The sequence below is a fragment of the Cygnus atratus genome, chromosome 5, assembly GCF_013377495.2.
Source record: "Cygnus atratus isolate AKBS03 ecotype Queensland, Australia chromosome 5, CAtr_DNAZoo_HiC_assembly, whole genome shotgun sequence".
Lineage (NCBI taxonomy): Eukaryota > Metazoa > Chordata > Aves > Anseriformes > Anatidae > Cygnus > Cygnus atratus.
Window position 1 is genome coordinate 11650118 of NC_066366.1, and position 26984 is coordinate 11677101.

Below are 26984 nucleotides of genomic sequence, written 5' to 3' on the forward strand. Positions count from 1 at the left end.
GAGGGCGCCTCGGAGCCGAGCCGTGCTGGGCTGGGCCGTGCCGAGCCGTGCCGAGCCGGGCCGGGCCGGGCGATGCGGCACGGGGGCCGTGGGGCTCGCTGCGGAGCGGTGGGGCCGGGCCGGGCTGTGCCGTGCCGGGGGGGGGGCTCAGAGGGGTCGGGGGATGCAGGTCTTTGGGGGGGGGGAAGCCGGGGGGGGTGGGAACTGGGGGGCTGCGGGGTGCTTGTGGCGGTGCCGGGGGGGCTGCGGGGCTGATCGGGCATGGGGACACCCCCACTCCCACCCCATGCTCGCCCCCCAGCGTCCCCCAGCACCGCAGGGCCTCGTAGGGTGCTCTGGGATGTGGGGCAGCGCTGGGGGGCCGTGGGGCAGCTCCCCACATCCCAGCCCCACAGCAGCCTCTGGAGAAGCCACATCTGCCCCCTGGCGACCCTTCTCCGCAGGGTGCCCCCCACCCCCTGCCCCTCAGGGGAATAATTTGCCTTCATCCACATTAATAATTAAAGGAAACCGTCCTGGAGGAGCTGGAGCCAGGCCAGACCGGGCCATCCGGGTCCCTTGCTGTGGCGGGGTGTCGTCCCCACCTGCCCCATGTCACAGCCAGAGGTGGCACGGGGTGACAGAGGGGATATCGCCCCCACTGGCGATGACCTGGTCACCCATGGGTTTTTTTGGGGGTGTCCCGTGTCGATGGGACACACGGCAGCAGGCTGTCATGCCAGCACCAGGCAGGCAACGTCCCCTTCTGTGCCGTGCTGGGACTGGTGGCCGTGGCCACCCCGTGCCACCCCTGCCCGCGTCCCAGCCCCACGAAGTCCCCGTGGGGTGGCTAAAGGCAGCGCAGCTCCTCGGCCCTGGGACGCATCCGGCACCATCTGGCCGCGGGGCCTGGGTTAATCTTTAGCTGCTCTGCCTGGCCGGGCTCATCTGCCGTCCGGCGGTAATGAGGCCTCATTAGCAGCCATTACGCGGGGCCGCAGGACAGCTGAGCCAGCGCCGGTGACAGTCCGGTGACACGGGGGTCCGGTGACACGGGGGTCCGGTGACACGGTGACACAGAGGTGCAGTGTGAGTGCTGAGCGCGTGGGGCTGAGTGGTGGGGGGACGCAGGGGACACGGGCCAGGGGGTGGGAGCCTGGTGCTCATGGCAGCCGGCCGGTGACACCAGTGACACCAGTGGGACCAGGTTGTTGTGGGTGTGGTGGGTCCCCAGCAGGGGGACGGGGTCCCCAGGGTAGTGGTGGAGTCCCCGGGGGGGTGAGAATGTCCCCCAGGGGTGCGTCGTGGTTCCCAGCGGTGTGCCAAGGTCCCTGGGGGCACGATAGGGGCCCCAGGGGATATGCCAGGGTCCCCAAGATGTGACGGTGTCCCCAGAGGATGTGCTGGGATTCCTGAGGGGGCGTCTTACGGGGTTCCTGGGGGTGTGCCAGGTTTCCAGGGGAGTGACAGTGTCCCTGAGGGACACGCCGGGGTTCCCAGCACTGTCCTGGTGTCCCCAGGGGCTGTGATTGGGGTTCCCCGGGCACCCAAGGGTGTGGCAGGGCCTCCACAAGTGGTGCCAGCGTCCCCATGGGTGTGTGCCAGCATCCCCGGGGGGTTGCCAGCACGCCTGTCACGGTGCCATTGTCCCCAGGGGGTGTGACAGCTTCCCAGGGGCTGTGCCAGTATCCCTAAAGTTCGTGCCAGGGTGCCTAACAGCGTGCCAGGTCCCTGGGGGGTGTGTGCGTGTCATTGTCCCCAGGTGCTCAGCAGCACGCCAATGTCCCCAGGGGCTGTGCCAGGCCCCCAGGGGACACGCCGGGTGCCCAGGGGAGGTGGCAGCTCCCTGGGACTGGGTGGTGCGGGGAGATAAGGAGGCGGCGGGGTGGGGTGGGGTGGCGGAGGGGGGCCGGTGCTGCGGAGGGGCAACAAGTGCCTATCGGCGCCGGCAGCCCCGGGGAGCCTATGGGTGCCCCTGTGAGATTACCGCGGGTGTGCGTGGGGCAGCCGTGCGTGCGCAGCGGGGTCCGGCCCAGGGTCCAAACTCCGCGGCGGTGGCACGAGGTCCGGCCTCGCACAGGTGGGTGTGCGGGGGCACACGTGCGCACGGGGGGGGTGCCGGTGCACAGGGGGTTGCGGGTGCATGGGGGGGGTACCAGTGCGCAGGATGCCTCCGGGGGACAAGGGGCGATTTGGCCACGTGCCCTGCAGGGTGCTGCCCACCCCATACCCCTGCTCTGGGTACCGGGGTGGGCGGGCAGCATGTGGGTGCCACCACGCCGGGCTGTGACACCCCCCCCCCCCCCCCGTTTGTCACCCGCAGGCGCAGCGGGAGCCCCGTGCCCGGCAGCATGGCGGGAGGGGGCGCGGGGCGGGCCAAGCGGCTGGGCACGCTGCTCTCGGGGCTGCTGGAGTGCGGGGCCTTCTGCGGCATCATCTTCGGCTGGGCATCCCTCGTCTACGTCCTCAAGGACCTGGACTACTTCAGGGAGCTGTGCCAGCCCTCGGCCAGCTCCGGCCCCAACAGGACGCTGCTGCCTGGTATGGCCCCGGGGACACCGTCTCCATCCCTCCTGGTCCCCTGTCCCCATATCTGCTCCCTGCATGTCCTGCTTGCTCGTTGTCCCACTGCCTCGTGTCCCCAGTGTCTGGTGCCCCGTGTTCCCATGTCCTCGTCCCCACTGTCACGGTGCCAGGGGATGCCAGCTTCCCCAGTGCCCTGTGTCCCCACTGTCCTGGTGCACCATGTCCCTGCAGCCCTGCTGCCCGCTGTCCCCCTGCCTGGTGCCCTGGGTGCTGCTTTTCCTGTCCCCATGGTGCCCCGTGTCCTTGCTCCCGCCGTGCCGGTGCCCACGTCCCCGCTGTCCCCCTGTCCCCGCTGCCTTGCAGACTGCAGCGGGCAGGACGAGCAGTTCTCCCTCGTCTTCACCATCGGCTCCTTCATGAACAACTTCATGACCCTCCCCATGGGCTACGTCTTTGACCGCTTCGGCACCACCGTGGCCCGCCTCATTGCCATGTGAGTGGGTGCGTCGGTGGGCAGGGGCAGGGCACCCATGGGTGCCCCGGGACCGAGGGCCCGTTAGCAGGGTGCTGGCGCCAGGGGGGGGCGTGAGGGGGGTGTTATCGGGACTGGGGCGGTTATCGGGGCACCCAGGCAGGGTGGGGCTGGCAGGGCCCTGCCTGCACAGGGGAGGCGCGGGTGGCAGCCCCAGGACACCAGGACAGCCACCAAATGTCCCTGGCATGTCCCGTGTTGCCCACAGTCCCAGGACACCCCAATTGCCCCAGACCCGCGGATGTCCCCCTTGATGTCCCCAGAGCACGCCTGCTTTGTCCCCATGTCCCTCAGCCCTGGAGGTGTCAAGTGAGGCAGTGGTGGGGCACCCAGGAGACATCAGGGTGCTGGGTGCCACGTGGGCACAGGGCTGCCAGCTCTCCCCCGGTGTCCTGTGCCCACTTTGTCTCCGCCGTCCCCATGTTTCAGCTCCCTCTACACCGGTGGGACCCTGCTGGTTGCCTTCTCCACGCCAGGTGAGACCCCGCGGTCGCTGGGTGCTGCTGCCCCCATGGGGGCTAGGGGGACACCCATGTCTCCGAGCCCCGCTGACACCGGTGTCCCCAGACCTGGCCGTGCTGCTCTTCCCAGCCATGTCCATGCTGTCGGTGGGTGGGATCCTCCTCATCCTCACCAACATGCAGGTGAGATTTGGCACACCTGGACGGCTGGGGCACCCCGCCTGGCACTGGGGACACTGGTTTTATGGGGGGGGGGTCTCTCTGCCAGGTGGGCAACCTCTTCGGGAAGTACCGCTCCATCGTTATCACACTCTACAACGGGGCCTTCGACTCCTCGTCTGCCATCTTCCTCATCATAAAGGTGGGCGTGGGGTGCTGCGGGAGGGCCGGGGCACGGACCGGGTACAGGTGGCAGCGTGAGACGGCCAAGGGGACAGCTGGGACACAGCTGGGGACACGGCTGGGGCGGTGACACTGTGTGCATGTCCCCAGGTGCTGTACGAGCGCGGGCTGCCCCTGCAGGCCATGTTCTTCTTCATGGCGGCCTGCAGTGCCTGGCACCTGCTGCGCACCCTCTTCCTCATGCCCCGCACGCGCATCCCCTACCCGCTGCCCCCGGCCTACAACTACGGGTAAGGGGGTCCTGCTGCGTCCCGCCGGGTGGCAAAGCCCGTGCCCACGTGGGGCTGTGCTGTTCTAGTGGCACTGTCTGTCCTGGGGGTGGCTGGGGGTGCCCATCCTGTGGTGGTGGATGTGGTCATGGTGTCCTTTCCGTGGTTGGTTCTCCTGCCCGTCCCATGGATGGTGGTGGTGGTGCCCATCCATTGGGTGGTGATGGTGGTGGTGCCTAACCCGCGGTGGTGGCCGTGGGGCGCGCTGCCGGTGGGGTGACGAGGTGAGCGTTCCTGCAGGCTGCAGTGCCCGGGGCGGTCGCAGTCCTACCGCACCTACGAGGAGAAGCGCCCGCCGGGGGGTGAAGGCCCCGAGGAAGTGCCCCTGGAGCCCAGTGCCCCAAAAGGTGACGGGGGACCAGGGGCAGGGGATGTCTGCGGGGGGGTGGCCGGGGGTGGTCAGGGCCATGCTGGTGACTGAGCATGCTGGGGGTGGGCGTGGCCAAATGATATGCACAGGCTATGCAGATGAAGGGGGTGTGGCTTCGGGTTGGGCGTGGTTGAGCAGATGGTGGGGGCATGGCCACATGGGCACCAGTAGGGGGTCCTCAATGGGAGGCATGACCATTGGGCCAAGTGTGGGTGGGTGTGGCCATTTGGGAGGTGCCCGTGGGTGTGGCCAAATTGATGGGTGTGTCCTCGGAGGGCGTGGTCTATCGCTGTGGGCGTGGCCATAGGCAGCCCCGCCCCTGACGCCCACTGGATTTGTGTGCGGGCAGGCGGCACGGCGGCGGTGCCCTTCCGTCCCTGCGTTCTGTCGTGGCTCTTCTTCTGGCACGTCGTGTGGCTCTCCGTCATGCAGCTGCGCCACTATCTCTTCATCGGCACCCTCAACCCCCTGCTTGACCACCTGGCCCGCGGCGATGCAAGCCTGGGTAGGGCACGGCGGCCGCGTGACAGGTCCCGGTGACCCCAGGGGAGCTGGGCACCAGAGCCCCCTCGCTGACCCTGCCTCCCCACAGTGAGCACCTACACCAACGCCTTCGCCTTCACCCAGCTCTGCGGGGTGCTCTGCGCCCCTTGGAATGGCCTCATCCTCGACCGCCACAAGCGGGGCAAGGCGCACCTCCCGGAGGGTAACCGTCCCCATCCCCGCGAGCTCACCTTGGGGACTCAGCACGGCGGATGTCCCTGCTGTGCCCATGTGGCTGGGGGCCACCGTGGCGGTGCCCTGGCCCCTGTGCTCCTTGGGGACAAGTCCCCCAGTGCCCTGACCCAGCTGGGCTTGGGGGTGGTTCCTCACAGCCCCCTAACCCTGCTCTACCAGGGGATATGGCCCCAATGCGTCCTTACCCACAGTGTCCAGGGATGCGTCTTCAGCATGTCCTGACCCTGCTCTACCTGGGCACTTGTCACTACCATGGTGTGACCCTGCAGTCATGTCCCCACCATACCCTGAACCCACTGTGTCAATGTACACGTCCCCACCGTGCCCCGACCCTACCATCCCCATGGACATGTCCCCACCATGCCCCGACCCCACCATGCCCATGAACATGTCCCTAGTGTTCCCTGACCCTGCTCTACCTGGGGACATGTCCCCACCATACCGTGACCCAGCTATGCCCATAGTCATATCCCCACCATGTCCCAACCCTGCTGTACCTGGGGACACGTCCCCACCGTGCCCTGACCTTGCCATGCCCACAGGAGCCCGGGGGGCGCTGGCCGACCTGCAGGCGTCTGTGCTGTCACTGGTGGTGACAGTGACACAGTGCGTGCTGTTCTCCGTCTGCGCGGCCGTGCCCATGCTGCCCGTGCAGTTTGCCACGTTCGTGCTCCAGGTGATCAGCCGCTCCTTCCTCTACGGGGGCAACGCCGCCTTCCTGGCCATCGCGTGAGTCCTGTGCCCCGTGAGAGTGCTGGTGCTGGGGGACAGAGGGGTGGTGGCGAGGGACACGGCAGTGGGGGACAGTGGGGCTTTGGTGGGGACAGGGCAGTGGTGTTGGGGGAGAGGGCGGTGGCATGAGGGTGGAGGGGGCATAAAATGGTGGAGGGGTGGTACTGACGTGTGGGGTGTCCTGGCAGGTTTCCCCCGCAGCACTTCGGGAAGCTGTATGGGCTGGCCATGGCACTGTCGGCACTGGTGGCCCTGCTGCAGTACCCCTGCATCACCCTGGTGCGTGGGGTGCTCAAAGGGGACCCCTTCTATGTGAGTGCTCGCTGCAGCCCCTGGGTGTCCTACAGCCCGTGGGGGGCTGCCCCGTGGGGGTATGGGGGTGGTGCCCCGTGGGGTATGGGGGGCTGCCCCATGGGGGCTTGGGGATGCTGTCGCATGGGGGTATAGGGCTCCTGTTCTACAGACGGGTGGTGGTAAAGGTCCATGGATGGATGGAGGTCCTGGTCCGAGGCTGGATGGGGTTCCTGCCCGAAGGGGGGATGGAAGTACTGGCCTACAGAGAGATGGAGGTCCCATCACATTGTAGGATGGGGTTCATGTTCCATGGTGGAATGGAGGGCTCAATATAAGTTTGGATTGGCCCTATAAAGGGTCGGGAAGCCCTGCCACATGGTGGGAAGGGCCGTGGGGTGCTGCCTCTAGCACAGGCAGCCTCGGGGAGGCCGAGGAGCTGGCACAGAGGCTCCTTGTCTGGGTGAGGTCAGCCCCTGCCCCGTGTGCCCAATGCCCCTTGCCCTGCACAGGTGAATGTGGGGCTCATTGCTGTGGTGCTGGTGGCCTTCGTCAGTCCCGTGGTGGTGGCCCGTGAGTGCCGGCGGCGTGCCAAGGACCTGGAGGCTGTCAGCAGCCCCCTGGATGCCCCCCCCAGCACTGAGACCCCTGCCCAGACACCGCACTGAGCTCCACAGCCAGCACCAAGCGCCTGCTGCAGCCGTTTTCTACTGGACTTTGGGGGAGGGATGGACCTGTGCCAGAGGGCACAGTGGGAGATGGGGGGTGTTTCGGGGGGGAATAAATATTAACAACCCATTGTGCTGCTCCCTGTGGTGTCCCCAGTGTCTGCTGTGGGTTTGGGACCCCCTCTGCCTCACGGGGCTGGGGGAACAGCCCCTACACATCCCCAAAACACATGGACAAGTAGCGCCAGAGCTCTCGTTTATTGGGACAGCACCCTCAGTACTCGCAGATGAAGGGCAGCCTCACGTGGCAGTTTGTGCTCCTCCAGCGCCCATCTGGGGAGAGGAGTTAGGGTCAGACCCCGCGCCCAGCAGCACCCCCAGCCCCCCGTGCTCCCCCACACCCCCAGCCCCACACGCCCGGGTTCAGCCCCACAGCCCCCTACCATCTCCCCGCCGCAAGACCCCCCTGCGGCCCCCAGTGTCCTCCCGTCCCCCCCCAGCCCGGCGGTTCTCAGGGCCCCGGCTCCCAGCACAGCCCCCGACCCCCCGCACGCCCCCCGAGCCCCCCGGGCACTGACTTGCGGTGCAGAGGGTGGTGCAGAAGCGCCCCGTGAGCAGCGGGTAGCCGTGCAGCCAGTACGCGTAGTTCCAGCCGCTGTTGTCAGACCAGTGGCAGAACACGCTGCCGCCCTGCGGGGTCACCGGCCTCAGGCGTGGGGACACCGCGGGGGCACCCGCAGGGACACCCGCGGGGCTGAGGCGTCCGGGATGGCGGGATGGGGGGTGCCGGGGTCGAGGGGTGGGACTGGGACCCCGGGACAGGCCCGGGGCTGTGCGGACACGTGCCCGCGGCCCCTTACCACAGGACGGGTGATGGCCCCGATCCAGACGCGCCCGTTGCTGACGCAGGTGCGAGCCCTGCACTGCAGCAGGATGTTGGTGCGGTAGCTGTGGATGGAGGCCAGGCGCCCGCGGTAGCAGCGGGAGCACACTCTCTGCGGGGGGACGGCGCTGGTTACGGGGACACGCCGGGGCCGGGCGGCACCGGGAGCCCCCAGCCCAGTCCCCGAGCCCTGCCCACCTCCGCGGTGTGGAAGTTCTGGCACCGCCGCACGATGATGTAGCGGAAGGTGCGGATGCTCTGCGGGTCCGTGATGTTCAGCGCGTTCGTCTCGTCCTCCAGCGGGCACTCCACGTCCTCAGCCTCGGCCTCCAGCTCCGGCTCGGCCACCTCGGAGGTGACAGCGGCTGGGGACAGCGGTGGGCATCACTGTGGGTGTCCCCACAGTACCCTCAGGTGTCCCTCCTGTGTCCCCGGGGGCACTCACCCAGGTGGCGGGCAGAGGCCGTGCCCAGCAGGGCCAGGGCGAGGAGCAGGCAGGGCTGCATGGTGGGGCACTGCGGGGACACGGGAGGACTTGGGGGGACCCCCTTGTCCTGGGGACCGTCTGGCCCTGGGGGACATCCCCAGAGACCGGGGACCCTCAGCTATCCATGGCACCACCCCCACAGCCCCAGTCCCCTGTGCCACCACACGTCCCTTGCCACCCCCGGCATCCCCAGCACCACCCCTGTCCCTTGCCCCCAGCCCTTGGCCCCCTCTCACACCCCCACGTCCCTGGCCCCCACCACCCCTGGGGACACCCCATTCCCTGTGTCCCCATGCCCCCGCTGCCACCCCTTACCCCTCAGCCACCCCCACGACCCCCCACTTCCCCCGTGCCCCGCTGCCCCCTGTCCCTGCTTCCCCGCTGCCACCCCCGCGGCCACCCCTGGCCCTGTGCTGCCCGTGCCACCACGTCCCCCCGCCACATCTATGGGGCACTGCAGAGCCCCCCGTGCCTGACTCAGGGCTGCAGCCCCCAGCCCCATCCCGGCAGCTCAGTGCTGCAGCCCTCCCTTGTTGTCCCCGTCCCCGCTCCTCACCTGGGGGCTGGGGGAGCTCTGCCTGCTGCGGCCCTTATAGGGGTGTCGGGGCCACGTGTCCCCCGCAGCCTTGCGCCACCCCAGCCCCAGCCCCGCCGCAGCCCCAAGCCACCAACCGCCAGCGGCTCTGACCTGAGGGGACAGTGGGGGGGGACCCCAGGGGTGCTGGGGACGTGTTGGCCGCTTGCCCAAGGCCACTTCCTCCCCCGGTGGCCGCTGGCCCCGCTGTGGCTGGTGCCAGCCGTTGGCCCCAGAACCACTACCCTCTGGGGCACCCTGTGCCTCCTGCCCCGTGGAGCTGCGGGGGCCAGCACAGGGCCCGTGCTCCCCCCCAGCCCTGTCCCAGCCCCAGGGTCCCGGGCAGAGCCCACTCGGCCTTGCCCCCCTGTGCCCCCAGCCCCACACGCCCGCTCTGGGGGCTCAGCGCTCCAAACGTCCCTGAGGTGCCCGCAGCGGGGGCCACCTCTGCTCCTGGGGACGTGTCCCCTCCGTGTCCTCACACCACGGTGCCTCAGATGTGTCTCTGCCATTGCCAGGCCCCGCCATGCCCAGGGACATGTTGTCGCCATGCCCAGGGACATGTTGTCACCATGCCCAGAGACATGTCACCATGCCCAGCCCTGCTGGACCTGGCAGCGGGTCCCCTACATGACGTGGCCCCCACCGTGCCCAGGGACATTTCCCCGCCGTGCCCTGACCACGCACCGCCGTGCGTTTGTGCACACACTGTGGGGAATAAACCTGATGGAACAGGGAGGTGCGCACAGCCCCAGGACCGCGGTCTTGTTGGGGTCGTGGAGATGTGGTGGGATGGCTCCCATGGCTGGAGAGCTGCACTGGGAGGCTACAGGCCCCTTGGGAAGGACAGGCCAGGAGGAATAGGAGGAGGACTTGTGCTTTATGGGAGAGAGCAGCTAAAGAGTGCATTGAGAACTGCCTGGGATGGGTGGATGAGGAGCCAACTATCAAAAAAACACCTGAAGGACAACGGGGTCCCTGGTCAGAGCCAACGTGTGTTCACAAGGGAAAGTCCTGCTTCACAAGCTTAATTTCCTTTTAGGACAAGGTCACCCATCTAGTTGACCAAGGGAAGCCAGCTGATGCAGTCTTTCTGGATTTCAGCAAAGCTTTCAATACCATTTCTCACAGCATCCTTCTGGACAAAATGTCCCGCATGCAGCTAGACAGAAGCGTAATGCAGTGGGTGAACAGTTGGCTGATGGGTCAGGCTCAAAGGGTTCTGGTAAATGGGGTTACATCTGCTGGCCAGTCACTAGGCGGGTTCCCCATGGCTCCATTTTAGGGCCAGTTCTCTTCAGTGTTTTCTTAAATGACTGGGTTTGTCCAGCCCAGGGCAGAGCAGGCTGAGGGGAGGCCTCATGGCGGCCTGCAGCTCCCTCACGAGGGGAGCGGAGGGGCAGGCGCTGAGCTCTGCTCTCTGGGGACAGCGACAGGACCGGAGGGAACTGCATGGAGCTGGGACAGGGGAGGGTCAGGCTGGGAGTTAGGGAAAGGTTCTGCACCCAGAGGTGGCTGGGCACTGGGACAGGCTCCCCAGGGCAGTGGTCACAGCACTGAGCCTGCCAGAGTTCAAGAAGTGTTTCGACAAAGCTCTCAGACACAGGGTCTGATTTTTGGGTGGTCTTTTGAGGAACCAGGAGCTGGTCTCGACGCTCCTTGTGGCACCCTTCCAGCTTGGGGTGTTCTAAGTGCCAAGTCATGCCCCTGGGGGGAACAACCCCAGGCACCAGGACACGCTGGGGCCCACCCAGCTGGAGAGCGGCTCTGCAGAAAGGGACCTGGGCGTCCCGGTGGACACAAGATGGACGTGAGCCAGCATGTGCCCTTGCTGCAAAGGCGGCTGGTGCTGTCCTGGGCAGTGTTAGGCAATGGTGGGGGACAGGGTGGTGGTGACTGGGGGACCCCAGGGTGGCTGGGGACAGTTTGGCTGCTTGCCCAAGGCTACTTCCCCTCCCTGCGGACATGGGGCCCCAAAGCTGCTGGTGCTGGCTGTTGGCCCCAACAGCCATCACCCTCTGGGCAGCCCTCTGACCGTTACACAACCACCCTATTGCCTGCCGTCATCCCCTGCTACCACTGCCCTGTCCCCTGCAACCCAGCCTACCAACAGCAACAGCCTGTCCCCTGCCACCACTGCTGTCACAGGGTGAAGGACCATCATGGCATTGCCAGGGAGAAAACATTGCCTGCTTGTTCTTCCTGGTCAGGTAAAAAGAGGCAGACCCTGACTAGAATGTATATATCCCAGTCTTCTCTTTAATCCTCTGGGTGCAGAACCTTTCCCTCACACCCAGCCTGACCCTCCCCTGTCCCAGCTCCATGCCGTTCCCTCGGGTCCTGTCGCTGGTGGGCACGGTGGGGGCCACGTCATGTAGGGGACCCGCTGCCAGGTCCAGCAGGGCTGGGCATGGTGACAACATGTCTCTGGGCATGGTGACAACATGTCCCTGGGCATGGCGGGGCCTGGCAATGGCAGAGACACATCTGAGGCACCGTGGTGTGAGGACACGGAGGGGACACGTCCCCAGGAGCAGAGGTGGCCCCCGCTGCGGGCACCTCAGGGACGTTTGGAGCGCTGAGCCCCCAGAGCGGGCGTGTGGGGCTGGGGGCACAGGGGGGCAAGGCCGAGTGGGCTCTGCCCGGGACCCTGGGGCTGGGACAGGGCTGGGGGGGAGCACGGGCCCTGTGCTGGCCCCCGCAGCTCCACGGGGCAGGAGGCACAGGGTGCCCCAGAGGGTAGTGGTTCTGGGGCCAACGGCTGGCACCAGCCACAGCGGGGCCAGCGGCCACCGGGGGAGGAAGTGGCCTTGGGCAAGCGGCCAACACGTCCCCAGCACCCCTGGGGTCCCCCCCACTGTCCCCTCAGGTCAGAGCCGCTGGCGGTTGGTGGCTTGGGGCTGCGGCGGGGCTGGGGCTGGGGTGGCGCAAGGCTGCGGGGGACACGTGGCCCCGACACCCCTATAAGGGCCGCAGCAGGCAGAGCTCCCCCAGCCCCCAGGTGAGGAGCGGGGACGGGGACAACAAGGGAGGGCTGCAGCACTGAGCTGCCGGGATGGGGCTGGGGGCTGCAGCCCTGAGTCAGGCACGGGGGGCTCTGCAGTGCCCCATAGATGTGGCGGGGGGACGTGGTGGCACGGGCAGCACAGGGCCAGGGGTGGCCGCGGGGGGTGGCAGCGGGGAAGCAGGGACAGGGGGCAGCGGGGCACGGGGGAAGTGGGGGGTCGTGGGGGTGGCTGAGGGGTAAGGGGTGGCAGCGGGGGCATGGGGACACAGGGAATGGGGTGTCCCCAGGGGTGGTGGGGGCCAGGGACGTGGGGGTGTGAGAGGGGGCCAAGGGCTGGGGGCAAGGGACAGGGGTGGTGCTGGGATGCCGGGGGTGGCGAGGGACGTGTGGTGGCACAGGGGACTGGGGCTGTGGGGGTGGTGCCATGGATAGCTGAGGGTCCCCGGTCTCTGGGGATGTCCCCCAGGGCCAGACGGTCCCCAGGACAAGGGGGTCCCCCCAAGTCCTCCCGTGTCCCCGCAGTGCCCCACCATGCAGCCCTGCCTGCTCCTCGCCCTGGCCCTGCTGGGCACGGCCTCTGCCCGCCACCTGGGTGAGTGCCCCCGGGGACACAGGAGGGACACCTGAGGGTACTGTGGGGACACCCACAGTGATGCCCACCGCTGTCCCCAGCCGCTGTCACCTCCGAGGTGGCCGAGCCGGAGCTGGAGGCCGAGGCTGAGGACGTGGAGTGCCCGCTGGAGGACGAGACGAACGCGCTGAACATCACGGACCCGCAGAGCATCCGCACCTTCCGCTACATCATCGTGCGGCGGTGCCAGAACTTCCACACCGCGGAGGTGGGCAGGGCTCGGGGACTGGGCTGGGGGCTCCCGGTGCCGCCCGGCCCCGGCGTGTCCCCGTAACCAGCGCCGTCCCCCCGCAGAGAGTGTGCTCCCGCTGCTACCGCGGGCGCCTGGCCTCCATCCACAGCTACCGCACCAACATCCTGCTGCAGTGCAGGGCTCGCACCTGCGTCAGCAACGGGCGCGTCTGGATCGGGGCCATCACCCGTCCTGTGGTAAGGGGCCGCGGGCACGTGTCCGCACGGCCCCGGGCCTGTCCCGGGGTCCCAGTCCCACCCCTCGACCCCGGCACCCCCCATCCCGCCATCCCGGACGCCTCAGCCCCGCGGGTGTCCCTGCGGGTGCCCCCGCGGTGTCCCCACGCCTGAGGCCGGTGACCCCGCAGGGCGGCAGCGTGTTCTGCCACTGGTCTGACAACAGCGGCTGGAACTACGCGTACTGGCTGCACGGCTACCCGCTGCTCACGGGGCGCTTCTGCACCACCCTCTGCACCGCAAGTCAGTGCCCGGGGGGCTCGGGGGGCGTGCGGGGGGTCGGGGGCTGTGCTGGGAGCCGGGGCCCTGAGAACCGCCGGGCTGGGGGGGGACGGGAGGACACTGGGGGCCGCAGGGGGGTCTTGCGGCGGGGAGATGGTAGGGGGCTGTGGGGCTGAACCCGGGCGTGTGGGGCTGGGGGTGTGGGGGAGCACGGGGGGCTGGGGGTGCTGCTGGGCGCGGGGTCTGACCCTAACTCCTCTCCCCAGATGGGCGCTGGAGGAGCACAAACTGCCACGTGAGGCTGCCCTTCATCTGCGAGTACTGAGGGTGCTGTCCCAATAAACGAGAGCTCTGGCGCTGTCGCCCGGACACCCCCCGGCTCGGTGCTCCGACGGGCATCCCCCTGCCCACCCCGCAGCACGGGCTGCTCCCCCAGCCCAGCTCCCAGTAAAGCCTCAGCTGCTGGCACCCACGCCCACGCCTGGCTTCTGTTTTGCGTGCGGGGGGGGGGGGCACGGGGTGGCAGCAGCGTAGGCCCGTGGGTGAGGGGTCCTGGGCTGCGATGGGGACAGAGCAGAGTGGGGTTTTATGAACGAGGTCCCTCTGTGACCAGCAGTGGGCACAGGTCCCCTCCCTGTGGTGGCACCCAGCAAAGGCCACCCCAGGTTGGCAGCACTGCTCTGACATCCCCTTCCTGTCACCTCATGGCCCCCGAACCCGACTCATTGCCCCCTCGCTCTCCCCGCAAAGAGGGAACAGACAGGGAGCTGTGTGAGGAAGGTTTATTGGGGTGAGGGGGCTCTGCATCCCCTTGGCTGGTCCTGGACCAGTCCCCAGCGCCACCCCATGTCCCTCACCACCCCCGGCATCCCCAGCACCACCCCTGTCCCTTGCCCCCAGCCCTTGGCCCCCTCTCACACCCCCACGTCCCTGGCCCCCACCACCCCTGGGGACACCCCATTCCCTGTGTCCCCATGCCCCCGCTGCCACCCCTTACCCCTCAGCCACCCCCACGACCCCCCACTTCCCCCGTGCCCCGCTGCCCCCTGTCCCTGCTTCCCCGCTGCCACCCCCGCGGCCACCCCTGGCCCTGTGCTGCCCGTGCCACCACGTCCCCCCGCCACATCTATGGGGCACTGCAGAGCCCCCCGTGCCTGACTCAGGGCTGCAGCCCCCCCCTTGTTGTCCCCGTCCCCGCTCCCCACCTGGGGGCTGGGGGTCCTGCTGCGGCCCTTATAGGGGTGCCGGGGCCACGTGTCCCCCGCAGCCCCACAGCCTCTCCATGCCCCATGGTCCCAGTGACACCCCCACAGCCCCGTACATCCCCCCTGCCCTGTCCCGTTGACAGCGTGGGGAAAGGGTTGGCAGCCGTGGCGTGGGGCTGGGGGGGTCTGGAGGGGAGGGAGAGAGGGAATCGATGGCAAAGGGGGGACTGCACCATGGCACCCAGGGCTAGAGGCCGAGGGAGGAGGTGCCCGAGTCGGTGGACTGCTTCTCCCGGCTCTGGTCCCCCATGGCCCCGGGGGCACATGTCGTGGGGCTGGTGGAGGGGGGGGGCACGCTGGCCTCTGGCACCTGGGGGGCAGGTGGCAGGTGCCAGGTCAGCCCCTGCCCCACAGCTGCGGCATCCAGGGGGCTCTGCGTGTAACCCCCAGCCCCACAACCCCACCCCTTTAGGGCCTGCCCACCCTAGGGCCCCCCCAGCACGGCTCCAGCCCCATGGCCGTCCCGGCCTCGCCGCTCACCTCCTCGAACTTGCGGGCCTTGTAGTGCTCAGCGCCCTTCAAGAAGTTGAGCAGGATGATATCGCACAGCACCGTGCCCTACGGGGCGGCACCGTTGGGGCTGGGGGCTGGGGGGGGTCCCCACGCTGTAGGGGATCAGTCTGCTCCCGCCCCGAGCTGAGGACTGCCTCAACTCACCACGCCGATGGAGGTGAAGGCGGCCACTGTGTTGATGAGCGTGGGGACGATGCCGAATTTCCCAGCCTGCAGGGAGGCAGGGGGCCAAGTCGGCATGGTGTGTGTAGGGGGGGCTTGGACCTATAGCACCCATAGGTCCCCAGGGTGCTGCACCCCATACGCACGTTGCCGTACACCAAGACATCAAAGCGGATGCCGAAGGCCTTGGTGAGGGTGCGGAGCTCAGTGCCGTTGTGCCCGCGGTAATACCGGGCATGCCTGCAAGGGAATGGGTCCGCCTGGCACCCTGGTGTCCCCACGTCGGTGTCCCCATGCCGGTGTCCCCACGGCGGGTGGTGACACGGCCCTACCTGAAGTTGTAGCCGGGGGAGCTGGGGCTGTGCCGGGTGACGCCGTCCAGGCGGGTGAAGGAGTAGCGGGGCAGGCACAGCTCCCATGAGCGGTCCAGGTCGCACACCCAGCCGATCTTGATGCCCAGCACCCCCCCCTGCCCAGCCGGGAGGGCGAGATGCACCCCGTGCCCCGCGTCCCCATGTCCCGCATCCCCGTGTCCCTGCAGAGCCACGGCCCGTGTCCCCACAGCCCTGTTTTCCCATGTTCCACAACCCACATCCCTAAATCCGCATGTCCCACGCTGCCACGTCCCCACACCCCATGTCCCATGCTCCTGTGTCCCTGTGTCCCCACGTTCCACATCCCCATCTCCCTGTGTCCCTATGTCCCCACAACCCCAATTCCCACACCGCTGTGTCCCCATGTCCCCATGTCACACATCCCCATATTCGTGTGCCCCACGCCCCCACATCTCATGTCCCCATGTCCCACACCCCCATGTCACGTCCCACATCACCGTGTCCCCATGTCCCACGTCCCACCTCCCTGCACCCACGTGCTCCACTGCCCACGTCGCTGCGTCCCCGTGTCGCTGCATCCCCGTGTCCCAGGCCCCCGTGTCCCCACGCCCCCCATGTCCTACGTCACCGTGTCCCCATGCCCCCAATGTCCCCATGTCCCCCTGGCTCACGGTGGTGGCCAGGGTGGCGAAGTCCTGCCCGGCGAAGCGCGCCACGTCGCCCAGCCGCAGGATGGGGCAGAGCGGCTGCCGCTCGGGGTGGAAGCGGCAGCGCCGCAGATCCTCCGCGCTGGCCTGGGGGGGCAGATTGGCCCTGGGGGAGGACAGGGGGACATGGCGGGGGGGGACACACATGGCCGTGAGCTGCCGTCGGGGGACACCCCATCCCCTGTCCCCGTGGCGCCGCTCACTTCTCGAATCCAAAGAGCGGGAAGCGGACGCTGTTCTTGATGAAGAGGGTGAAGTTTTCGGCCTCCAGCATCACAGGGCTGTGGGGTGAGAAAGGGGGGGGGGTGTGCCTGAACGGGGGGGGCCACAGCCCCGTGCCCCCCCCTTGCTCCCCCCACGGACTCACACGCTGACGGTGTCCACCTCGGGCGGGCACCAGCCCCGGATCTCGCAGGTGCGCAGGGTGTCGTTGTAGGGCACGCAGCGCCCCGTCAGCACCCCTAGAGGTGGCTGTCAGCACGGGGGGGGGGGGGGGGGCTCATCCCGTAGGACCCCCCCCCCCCCAAAAAAAGGGGGCTCATCCCGTAGGATTTTTGGGGATACCCCCCCAAAAAAAACCCCTAAACTCACCGCTGCCTGTGGTGAGGCTCTTTCCCCGGCAGTCGCGGTCAGCGGTGCAGCGGTACGTGGCTTCGCTCTGCGGAGAGGGGGGGTCACTTGGGGGGGGGACACACGCCGGTGCCCCCCGCGTCCCCCCCAGCTCCTTACCTCGGGGCAGACGCCCTGCACCTGGTTCTCCGTCAGGATCTGCCTGGTGACCACCACGAACACCGAGGTGCCCTGGGGCGAGGGGGACGGGGGGGGTCACCGCCACCCCCCAGCCCTTGGCCCCGCAGCGTTTTGGGGGGGCAGGGGGGGGTTACCTGGGGCAGGACCGCCCACGGGGGTGAGGCTGTGCGGGCTGCCCGGTGTCCCCTGTGGGATCACGGCCACTGCACGGAGGGACCGTCCCCGAGCCCCCCGGGGTGCCCCTACCTGCGGGGGGGTGACGTAGTCGGCGGTGTCCAGGATGCGGTCCCCATATCTCCCCACGCCCTTGACTTTGGTGACCACGGAGGACTCGATGGTGGTGTCCCTCACCTGGTAAGCCTTCTCGTGCAGGAACACCCAGCTGGAGGGACCCCCCCCAGCCCCCCGGGGGGGTGAGCGGCAGGGACAGCCACCCCCCCACGGCCGCTTGCCCCCCCCACTGTCCCCTCCCGTGTCACCCCTTGGGGTCACGGACAGCCCCCGGCACCCCACCGGCAGCGCCGCTGCCCCTCGTCCCTCTCCCGTCCCCTCGTGTCACCTCGTGTCCCCCGTCCCCAAAGACGTGGGGGAGATGAGGGGGTCCCGGGGGGGTCGGGGGGGGGCTCACCCGATGAAGTAGGAGAGGATGAGGAGCTGCACGGCCCGGTTGACGGCGCCCACCACCCAGCTCTTCACCACCACCGACTTGGGGGTCTCGTAGGCGAAGAAGTCGGACAGGCAGGAGGGCTGGGGGCGCGGGGGGGGCATGGGGGGCCGGGGGGCCGGGCAGGGGGCTGGTGGGGATCTGGTAGGGATCTGGTAAGGGTCTGGTAGGGGTCTGGTAGGGATCTGGTAGGGATCTGGTAGGGATCTGGGCAGCTGGGGTGGTGCAGAGGCAGGGAGGGGTGGGCGGAGGAGGGAGGGAGAGGGCGTGGGCGTGGGGAGGGAGGGCGGGAGGGAAGGGGCAGGGGGAGATGGGGGGGGTCCAGGGGGGGAGATGGGGGGGTGTGAGGGGGGAGATGGGGGGGGGTTTGGGGGGGGACGGAGGGATGTGGGGGGAGATGGGGGGTATGGGGGGGGGAAACGGGGGGGCGTGGGGGGAGATGGAGGAGCGCAAGGGGAGACGGAGGGGCGCAGGGGAGATGGACGGGTGTGGGGGGAAATGGGTGGGCATGGGGGGGAAAATGAGGGGGTGTGGGGGGAGATTGGGGGTATGGGGGGGAAAATGAGGGGGTGTGGGGGGAGATGGAGGGGTGCAGGGGGGACAGAGAGGTTTTGGGGGTGCAGGGGGCGATAGGGAGGACAACGAGGGGAGGGGAGGGTGGGGGATGGGGTGCGGGGGGGGATGAGGGGTGCAGGAGGGACAGTGGGCAGAGGGGTGGGGGTCCCGGGGAGGTGGGGCAGGGCGGTGGTGGCCCCTGTGTGGGGTGCCCCTTGTTCGGGGCGCCCCTTGGTGCCCCTAGCTTGGGGTTCCCTGCTTGGGGCGTCCGTGCAGGGCTTCGGGGGTGCCCCATGCCCGGTGAGCGCCCCACGTGCGGGGCACCTCAGCTTCTGGGGAACCCCCGGGCTTTTGGGGTCCCCCACGCGTCCGGGGTGCCCGTGCTCGCGCCCCCCTCCCCGCTCTTTTCGGGGCGCCCATTTTGGGCCCCCCCCCCCCCCATGACGTCACGGGGACCACCCAACGTTGGCCAACGGGGGCCGCTCTGGCACCTCTTCCGCAACTCTATGGTGCCGGGCGAGCCACCGCCAGGGCCCCCCCCGGATTTTTGGGGTGGGGTGCCGCTCTAGCCACAGTCCTCCGAGCTCTCCATGGTGCGGCGCCCTCTCTATGGCGGAAGCGGGGGCGGGTTCCGGCGGGGGGGGGGGAAGAGGAGGAGGAGGAGGAGGAGGAGGAGGAGGAAGGCCGGGGGGGGAGGTTCGTGTTGCGCAGGCGGGAAAAGTGGCGGTGGTGCGGGGGGGCCGGATTTTGGGGGGGGGGGGGGGGGGCTGGGGGGACGGGACCCCCCGGGGTGGGGCGGTTTAATTTTGGGGGGTGGGGGGGCGGTTTTTTTTTTTTTTTTGGGGGGGGGGGGGCGGTTTTTTCGGGGGGGGGCGGCTTTGGGGGGTGGGGGCGGTTGGGGGAGGTGGCGGTTGGGGGGGGCGTTTTTTTTGGGGGTGGGGGGCATTTTTTGGGGGGTGGGAGGTGCCCTAAGGGGGTGGGGGGCTGTTTTAGGGGGGCAGGGGGCTTCAGGTGGGGGGGGGGGCTGCAGGTTTGTGGGGCCGGGGGAGGGTTGGGGTAAGGGGGTGATGGAGGGGGGGGGGCCCTCAGGGCCTCGCTGTGCCCCCCCCCCCCGGGGGCAGCACCCCACTGGGATGGGGGCAGGAGCAGAGGGAGTGGTCATGGGGCTGGGGGGGGGGGGGGACACGGGGCCATATGGGGGGACACGGGGCCGTATGGGGACACACGGGGCCGCAGGGCCACGCGGTGCCGATGGGGCGTCTCCTCCTCGCTGTGCTCACCCCTGTGGTTGTTCTTCCCCCCCCCTCCCCGCAGCGCCTCAGTGCTCAGTGTCCCCGCGCCAGGGCATGCCGGCCCCCCCGGGGGGGAACTGAGAGACTCGCCGAGGCCTCCTCCTCCCTCCCCGAAACCCCAGGGGACGCTGCCGGCCCCCCCCCCCCCCGCCCCGTTCGCCATGGCCGACACGCTGGAGTTCAACGAGATCTACCAGGAGGTGAAGGGATCCATGGTGAGCAGCAGGGGGGAGCCCGTCCCGTGGGGCTGTCCGGGTCCGTCCCTCCCCTCTCGGCTCTTCCCGGGCCTCATCCTGGCTCGGCTCGTTTCGCAAGGGGGCGAGGAGCCTCGCTTGTAGGGCTGGGGTGTTTTGGGACGTCCGTGGGGCTTTTAGTGCCAGCCTGGTGCTCCGAGCATCTGCCTCTTCGTGCTGTAGCCCCTGCTGGGCGGCCAGGTGTTGTAAATCGGGTGGTGCAGCCCCGGTGTTGAGGATTCCCCCCCCCCTTTAAATCCGTGGCATTTGGGAATCGTTCCTAAAAGCCTGATGGAGTGCTGGGACCGAGGGTGCTGGGGCTGTTTTGGGCCGCCCCGAGCCCAAAATGAGGGTGGCAAGGAGCAACAAAACCTGCTGGGGTTTGGGGAAGTCGCCTCGTGGGGAGGAATTGTGCCCGGTGGGGCAGCCCTCGGGCGCGTCCGGGGCGAGCCTCACCCCCGCTGCTCCCATCAGAACGACGGCCGGCTGCGGCTGAGCCGCCAGGGCGTGATCTTCAAGAACAGCAAGACGGGGAAGGTGGACAACATTCAGGCCTCGGAGCTGGCGGAGGGCGTGTGGCGCCGCGTGGCGCTCGGCCACGGCCTCAAGCTGCTCACCAAGAACGGCCACGTCTACAAATACGATGGCTTCCGGGAATCGGTGAGCCCCCGGCGTGTCTGCCCGCGCGCGTGCCCCTCCGAACGGCGGCGCTTGCTCCCGTTACGCCTCCTATCCTTCCTTGTGCTGCGTTGTCTGCGCCTGGCTGCGTCGCCCTACAACATCTCCTTCCCCCCAGCAAGAGCTGACCCCCGTTTTTGTCCCTGCTTTCCTCATTCTGTGGGCTGTCCCCCCTGTCAGGGGCTCCGGGCGGTGCCCATGCGTACGTGGTGGTCTCTGACGGGCGTTCCCTGTTCCTCTGCCCCTTCCCGCCCTGTGCCAGGAGTTCGATAAGCTCTCGGATTTCTTCAAGGCCCACTATCGCCTGGAGCTGGCGGAGAAGGACCTGTGTGTGAAGGGCTGGAACTGGGCACGGTGAGGTTCGGAGGTGAGTCGTGGCAAGGCGGGGAGCAGCCCGGCGGTGCTGTTAATTGGGGAGGGGGCTGCCTGCGGGCGGCCCTCCCAGCGTGAGGTGGTGGGGCTGGAGCAGCGTCCCATCCCACCAGGGTGCTTGTTCCTGCGGCTCCTAGCTTCAGGGTGTTCCTCTGGGCAGCTGTCCACTTTCTAGCGGTGGTTTTGGGTACAGCGCAGACGTCGGTCATCCCAGGAAAGCAGGAGATACCCACACGAGTCCCCGATTTTGGGGGGGAAGATTTTATAGGCGGAGAATGCCCAGCATGAAAGAGAAGTCTGCATGGGAGCTGTGTCTGGCAGAGCCTGCCGGTTCCTGCAGGAGCTAGGGGAGCTGGTGGGTGCTCCTCCCTGCTCTGAGAGCGGGGAAAATGGGAATAAACAGTTTCTCCTTTTTATTTCTGGTCAATGCCATTCTCTGGAGCCGTAGCTGGGAGGAGAAAGCCTGGTGACTTTGGTGGAAAGCGTGGAAATGAGAAAGGGGGAGGCATTGCTGGGCTTTGAGAGGAGACCAGTGGCGCTGCTGGAGCGGAGATCTGGGACGAGACCCACCTCGGGGGGTGGACCTTAGGTTCTCATCCCTGCCCACCCCTTGCAGGGCAGCTCCTCTCCTTCGACATCGGGGAGCAGCCGGTGTTCGAGATCCCCCTCAGCAACGTCTCCCAGTGCACGACGGGCAAGAACGAGGTGACGCTGGAGTTCCACCAGAACGACGACGCTGAGGTCTCGCTCATGGAGGTGCGCTTCTACGTGCCCCCCACCCAGGAGGACGGCGTGGACCCCGTGGAGGTGAGCTGGGGGCGGAGGGTGGGAGCGTGCTGGGGGTCGCCGGGTGCCCGGCTCTGTGCCTGACCTTCCCCCCGCCTCGCAGGCCTTCGCGCAGAACGTCCTCTCCAAGGCGGACGTGATCCAGGCCACGGGCGACGCCATCTGCATCTTCCGGGAGCTGCAGTGCCTGACGCCCCGCGGGCGCTACGACATCCGCATCTACCCCACCTTCCTGCACCTGCACGGCAAGACCTTCGACTACAAGATCCCCTACACCACCGTGCTGCGCCTCTTCCTGCTCCCCCACAAGGACCAGCGGCAGATGTTCTTCGTGGTGAGGAGGGACGGGACGGCGGGTCCTCCCTCGGGGAAGGGCGGTGGCTTGGGGGGGTTTGTGGTCCTCACCTCCTCGTCTCCTTTCAGATCAGCCTGGACCCCCCGATAAAGCAGGGCCAGACCCGCTACCACTTCCTCATCCTGCTCTTCTCCAAGGACGAGGACATCTCGCTGACCCTCAACATGAACGAGTGAGCTCCCCTCCTGCCGGGCCGCTTCCTTCGCCCCCTCCCTGCCTCTGGGGGCCGCGGGGGGAGGCGAGGAACCCCCCCGGTCCCTGTTCTCACTGTCCTCCTCTCTTTTTTGCTGCGCAGGGAGGAGGTGGAGAAGCGCTTCGAGGGGCGGCTCACCAAGAACATGTCTGGCTCCCTCTACGAGATGGTCAGCCGCGTCATGAAGGCTCTGGTCAACCGCAAGATCACCGTGCCTGGCAACTTCCAGGGGTGAGGGCACGCCGCTGCCTCTGGGCAGGGGGACGTGGGGTCTTCCTGCTGCAAGGGCACGCGTGGAGGTGGGCGGGATGCAAAGTGTGCCTTGGCCTCCCCAGGACGGGAAACATTTCTTTTTCTCTGTAATCTCAAGCCAGCTGCTTGGGGTCCCCTCCTAACTAAACGGCAGGACCAGCCCCTCTTTTCCTCTCTCGTTTCTGTGGTCAGGGGGAAGGGGCTTCGCAAGGACTGGGGCTTCTGTAGGGGGAGCAGCTGACAGACTTCTCCGGGCTGCTGTGTCACCGTAGGGAGGGTGTTTGCTCCCCCAGCGGTGTAACGTGGCTGTGTTTGCCCTCACAGGCACTCGGGAGCCCAGTGCATCACCTGCTCCTACAAGGCCAGCTCGGGGCTTCTCTACCCGCTGGAGCGCGGCTTCATCTACGTGCACAAGCCGCCCGTGCACATCCGCTTCGACGAGATCTCCTTCGTCAACTTCGCCCGCGGGACCACCACCACCCGCTCCTTCGACTTCGAGATCGAGACCAAGCAGGGCACGCAGTACACCTTCAGCAGCATAGAGAGGTGGGCGCGCAGCGAGCCGGCGCCGTGCCGTCGCACAGTCCTCTCGTCCCGTCGTGTCGGTCACACAGGGCGGGCCCTCGCCGGTTTCCCAAGGCGGTCGCCCTGCGGTGCTGGGTGCTGGCGGCCCGGCTCCCCCCGGCCCTGAGCGCCCCGTCTCTGTCCCGCAGGGAGGAGTACGGGAAGCTCTTCGACTTCGTCAACGCCAAGAAGCTGAACATCAAGAACCGAGGCCTCAAGGAGGTACCTGCCAACCTACCTGCTCCTCTGTGCCCTGCTGGCTGGGGTGGGAGAGGGCTGGCGCCTTCCTTTTCTCCAAGATTTTGCTGCTTTTTTTCCTCTTTTTCCCTTTTTTTCACCTCTCTTTTCTTTCCTTGCCCTTGTAGAGGAAAAAGGTCCGTGCGATACCCCTTCCTCTTTCTCCTCTTCCTCCTCCTGGTGCAGGTTTCCTCTGCATGGCCGTGGTGGTCCCTGACTAAACCCAGTAACTCCAGCATGGGTTGCGAGAGGGGCCCCCTAACCCCGATAACACTTGTGGGGAACCTTTGCTGTCCCCGTCTCTGGATCCCTGACAGGGAGGGGACACAGGGGGTGTCCGTGCATGTGTGTGGGGCCTGCCCACAAGCACCCCAGCGGTTTTGGCTTCCAGAGGTGGAGTGTGTGCAGCCGTGGGGAGCGCGCGGAGCGCCTCTCACTCCGTCCCTCCCGCAGGGAATGAAGCAGAGCTACGACGAATACGCCGACTCCGACGAGGACCAGCACGATGCCTACCTGGAGAGGATGAAGGAGGAGGGCAAGATCCGGGAGGAGAACGCCAATGACAGCAGCGACGGGTCTGGGGAGGAGACAGGTGAGTGCTGAGGCTGGGGGTGCGTGAGGGACCATCCTGGGGGGCTGTCTGGGGTCCTCAGGCCTCTTCCCCCTCTGGTTAAGTCCTGCCCAGCTCCTGGGCAGGATCTGACCCCCGAGGTTCCGTCCTCACCTGTCCCCTGTGCTCTGTCCTTCCAGATGAGTCGTTCAACCCTGGTGAAGAGGACGATGACGTGGCTGAAGAGTGAGTAGGGGCAGGGCAGGAGTCTCTCTGGGGGTTGCTTTTGGAAGGGATTTGTGTTGGGGCAGCGGTGGGATGGGGCTGTGTGACCACTGGGAGAGCACCAGGTACAGCCAGGATCGTTATAAATCCCCGGCCCTGAAGTCTGGAGAAGTGGGCGCGCTTCTGGGCTGACTCTTGTAACAACAGCGTTGTGCTCGAAAGGGTTGGACGGTGACTGGAGTGGTCGGATGGCTTCTGGACGAGGTTTGGTTGAGCGAGGCCTCGGGCTGGAGAAGAGAGAACAGTGGGAGGAGGATGGGGCCCAGGAGGATGGGACACGGCCCTGCGAAGTCCCAAGCAGGGGGACAGGGCGGCTGAGGACTGCAGTCGCCGCACGAGCGCTCGGGGGCATCGTGTGTGTTTCTGGGGGTCAGGCTGAGCCCGAGAGGAGGGGTGGATCTCGGTGCAGTTCAGCCGTGAGGCGTTGCAAATGCCTAAAGTTTACGGGAACTCAGGAAACCATCAGCCACGTTCGTGGAAGGGAAACCCCCTGAGGGCTGTTAAGTGCGAACACAACAGCTTCAGCTCGGGAAGTCTCCGGCCCGCAGGTTGCTGGAGGCTGGGAGAATTCGGGGGCAAGTCTTGCTGTGTGCTCATCGCTGCTGCCTCTCCTTCGCTTCCCGCTCCATCCACCTCGTTGGGGCGGGGGTCCCGGGCTGTTCCCTGAAACTGTTTCCTCGCGCAGGTTTGACAGCAACGCCTCGGCCAGCTCCTCCAGCGGTGACGGTGACAGTGACCGGGATGAGAAGAAGCCAGCCAAGAAGGCCAAGATCGTCAAGGACCGCAAGCCCCGCAAGAAGCAGGTGGAGGTGAGAGGTGGTGGTTGGAGGGGTTGCGGAGAGTGGGACCCGCTTCCCCCCGAGCGTGGATTGCTGATCCTTTTGGGAGCAAGGCCAGGGGAGAGCCACGTCTGAGCTGCTTCCCTCCAGCCGTCGGTCGCGGTCTGATCTGATCCCACCGCCTCGCTGGGCTGCGGTCACTCCTCCAAGCCCAAGTGCTCTGCCTCCTTCGGGTTCTTATTCATCCCGCACATGAGGCGAGGTTGAGCCTCTTCCAACGGGCGCAGTGCTAACCGAGCCTGGCGAGCCCTTGGACTGGGGGAGGGCTCGTCTCCTGCAGCCTGCCCCGGGGGTGCTTTTGGGTTTCGTGGGTGTGACCCCAGAACCCGTCCCGTGGCGACGCAGCTCAATTCCTGGTGGGGTGCAGGAGGCAAGCGGAGACCCGGCCTTGTCTGGGGGTAACCTTCAGTCCTCAGTGCCTGGGGTCTTCCGAGGCTCTCACGCGGGTTCTCTCCACTCCCTACCGCCCAGAGCAAGAAGGGGAAAGACCCCAACGCTCCCAAGAGGCCCATGTCAGCGTACATGCTCTGGCTGAATGCCAACCGCGAGAAGATCAAGTCCGACCACCCCGGCATCAGCATCACAGACTTGTCCAAGAAGGCTGGGGAGCTCTGGAAAGCCATGTCCAAGGAGAAGAAAGAGGTGGGTCGCTCTGCCGGTAAGAGTTGCAGGTTTACGAGGGGAATGGTGGACTCCAGGAGGCTTGCTTGGTCTCAGGATCCCTGATCTCAGCAGCGGGGAGGTAATGTCTGGAGGGTGGTGAGCTGGTGGGGGTGAGCATGGTCTCCAGGGTGGTGGTGGACCTGGTGGGAGCATTGCTGTGCCTGGGTAGAGAAGTGTTGGACTCGGGTGGTGCAGATGGAGGCGGCGGAGGAGGACGGGGTGCAGAAGGCCCCGCTAACCTTGTGCGCTTGCTGCAGGAGTGGGATCGCAAGGCAGAAGATGCCAGGAGGGACTACGAGAAGGCCATGAAGGAGTACAGCGTGGGCAGCAGGTCCGAGAGCTCCAAGACGTGAGTGTGCTGAGCAGACAGGAGGGAGGTGGCCGGGCTTCGTGCCTCTGGGATCCGGCTCTTCTCCTGCCTTCATGGTGGCTGGGCCGCTCTGAGGCTGCCAGCAAGGTTACGCTAATATCCCTTCTACCCTTCACAGGGAGAGGTCTAAAAAGAAGAAGAAGAAGCAGGAGAAGCAGATGAAGGGGAAAGCAGAGAAGAAGGGTACTGCCTCCAAGTCTTTGTCCTCCGCAAAGTCCTCTGCCAAAAGTCTGAGCGAGAGCTTCAAGAGCAAGGAATTTGTCTCCAGTGACGAGAGCTCCTCTGCAGAGAGCAAGAAGGAGGTAGGGCCCCGCAGCGGGGCACAGGAGAGGCCGGCGCCCGCAAGGCGCGCTGCTGCGGCTGCCCTGATGCCTCCTTCTTGTTCCCGCAGGACTCGGAGGAGGAGGGAGGCGCCAGCCCACCCCCCAGCTCAGAGGATTCCGCATCGGGCTCGGATTAGCGCTGTCCCCGCTGGCTCCAGGCTGGTTCCCAGATCAGCGAGAGGACTGAGGGCCCCGGCTCCGGGGCTGCAGCGGGCTCCCGACCCTCCTGGCTTCCGCTTGGCATCCTCCTGCTGCCAGGGGCAGGGGGACACAAGGGCAGGGCAGGAGCGTGCCCGGCCCCCCCTGCCCAAGCCCTCTCCCCTCAGTGCCTGGCTGGGGAGGGAGGCCGGAGCGAGGGGCCTCAGTCCCGCCTCAGCCCCATTTCTCATCAATTTATTTTTTTAAATACTCGGGTTTGTTTTGGTCTCTTTTTTTTTTTTTTTTTCTTTCGTTTTGTATTTTGGGTCCATTCACATTGAATAAAAAAACACCCGCCCAGGGCACTGCGTGTGGGTGCAGCCGGGGGGGGGGGGAGGCGGGGAGGCGGGGGCGGCTCCCCCGTGCCCCCGAGGACCGCTTCCCCCCTGCCTCGGCCTCGCTCTGGCTCTGCCTTGAAGCGGGGCCAGCGGCTGAGCTCACTGCCTCCGTCCATTAGCCTCCCCCCTAATCCTATCACGGAGCCATCAGCCTCCTAATGGAGGCCGGGCGGTCGATCCCGATGCGGTTTGGGGCTTCCTCCGTGGCCTCCCCGGCTCGGCGGGGGCGTTGGGCTGCGATCCCGCTGGGCACCAGCCCCAGCCC

General features: G+C 67.3%; 5 protein-coding genes across 5 annotated transcripts; 3 read left to right on the forward strand and 2 right to left on the reverse strand.

Annotated features, from left to right (window-relative positions):
* Nucleotides 1-1944: 1944 nt before the first annotated feature.
* Nucleotides 1945-7099, forward strand: SLC43A3 (solute carrier family 43 member 3). Its single transcript, XM_035549967.2, has 13 exons — nucleotides 1945-2059; nucleotides 2303-2520; nucleotides 2869-2998; nucleotides 3467-3513; nucleotides 3605-3681; nucleotides 3767-3859; nucleotides 3991-4130; nucleotides 4410-4516; nucleotides 4889-5044; nucleotides 5132-5245; nucleotides 5820-6006; nucleotides 6198-6321; nucleotides 6813-7099. Exons 2-13 carry the CDS (start codon nucleotides 2331-2333, stop codon nucleotides 6966-6968), a joined length of 1521 nt encoding a protein of 506 aa, XP_035405860.1. The 5' UTR covers nucleotides 1945-2059; nucleotides 2303-2330; the 3' UTR covers nucleotides 6969-7099.
* Nucleotides 7100-7242: 143 nt separating this feature from the next.
* On the reverse strand, nucleotides 7243-8357 carry LOC126913311 (bone marrow proteoglycan-like). Its single transcript, XM_050710820.1, has 5 exons — nucleotides 8297-8357; nucleotides 8050-8216; nucleotides 7829-7963; nucleotides 7547-7658; nucleotides 7243-7301 (listed from the first exon to the last, which is right to left on the reverse strand). Exons 1-5 carry the CDS (start codon nucleotides 8355-8357, stop codon nucleotides 7243-7245), a joined length of 534 nt encoding a protein of 177 aa, XP_050566777.1.
* A 4093-nt stretch (nucleotides 8358-12450) lies between these two features.
* Nucleotides 12451-13565, forward strand: LOC118249917 (bone marrow proteoglycan). Its single transcript, XM_035550435.1, has 5 exons — nucleotides 12451-12511; nucleotides 12592-12758; nucleotides 12845-12979; nucleotides 13150-13261; nucleotides 13507-13565. The coding sequence occupies exons 1-5, from the start codon at nucleotides 12451-12453 to the stop codon at nucleotides 13563-13565; spliced, it is 534 nt and encodes a 177-aa protein (XP_035406328.1).
* A 1127-nt stretch (nucleotides 13566-14692) lies between these two features.
* On the reverse strand, nucleotides 14693-17740 carry P2RX3 (purinergic receptor P2X 3). The gene is made up of 12 exons (XM_035549965.2): nucleotides 17601-17740; nucleotides 17219-17354; nucleotides 16952-17023; nucleotides 16814-16880; nucleotides 16590-16683; nucleotides 16426-16503; nucleotides 16187-16328; nucleotides 15513-15649; nucleotides 15327-15420; nucleotides 15163-15228; nucleotides 14986-15063; nucleotides 14693-14815 (listed from the first exon to the last, which is right to left on the reverse strand). Exons 1-12 carry the CDS (start codon nucleotides 17738-17740, stop codon nucleotides 14693-14695), a joined length of 1227 nt encoding a protein of 408 aa, XP_035405858.2.
* Nucleotides 17741-19531: 1791 nt separating this feature from the next.
* On the forward strand, nucleotides 19532-26683 carry SSRP1 (structure specific recognition protein 1). The gene is given in 17 exon segments (XM_035549964.2): nucleotides 19532-19698; nucleotides 20191-20376; nucleotides 20657-20741; nucleotides 20744-20761; nucleotides 21383-21573; nucleotides 21656-21886; nucleotides 21976-22079; nucleotides 22203-22331; nucleotides 22677-22898; nucleotides 23066-23138; nucleotides 23607-23745; nucleotides 23904-23949; nucleotides 24674-24797; nucleotides 25299-25469; nucleotides 25748-25839; nucleotides 25979-26162; nucleotides 26252-26683. Coding segments are annotated over 17 exon segments (2118 nt in total). The 5' UTR covers nucleotides 19532-19644; the 3' UTR covers nucleotides 26321-26683.
* The last annotated feature ends 301 nt before the right edge of the window (nucleotides 26684-26984 follow it).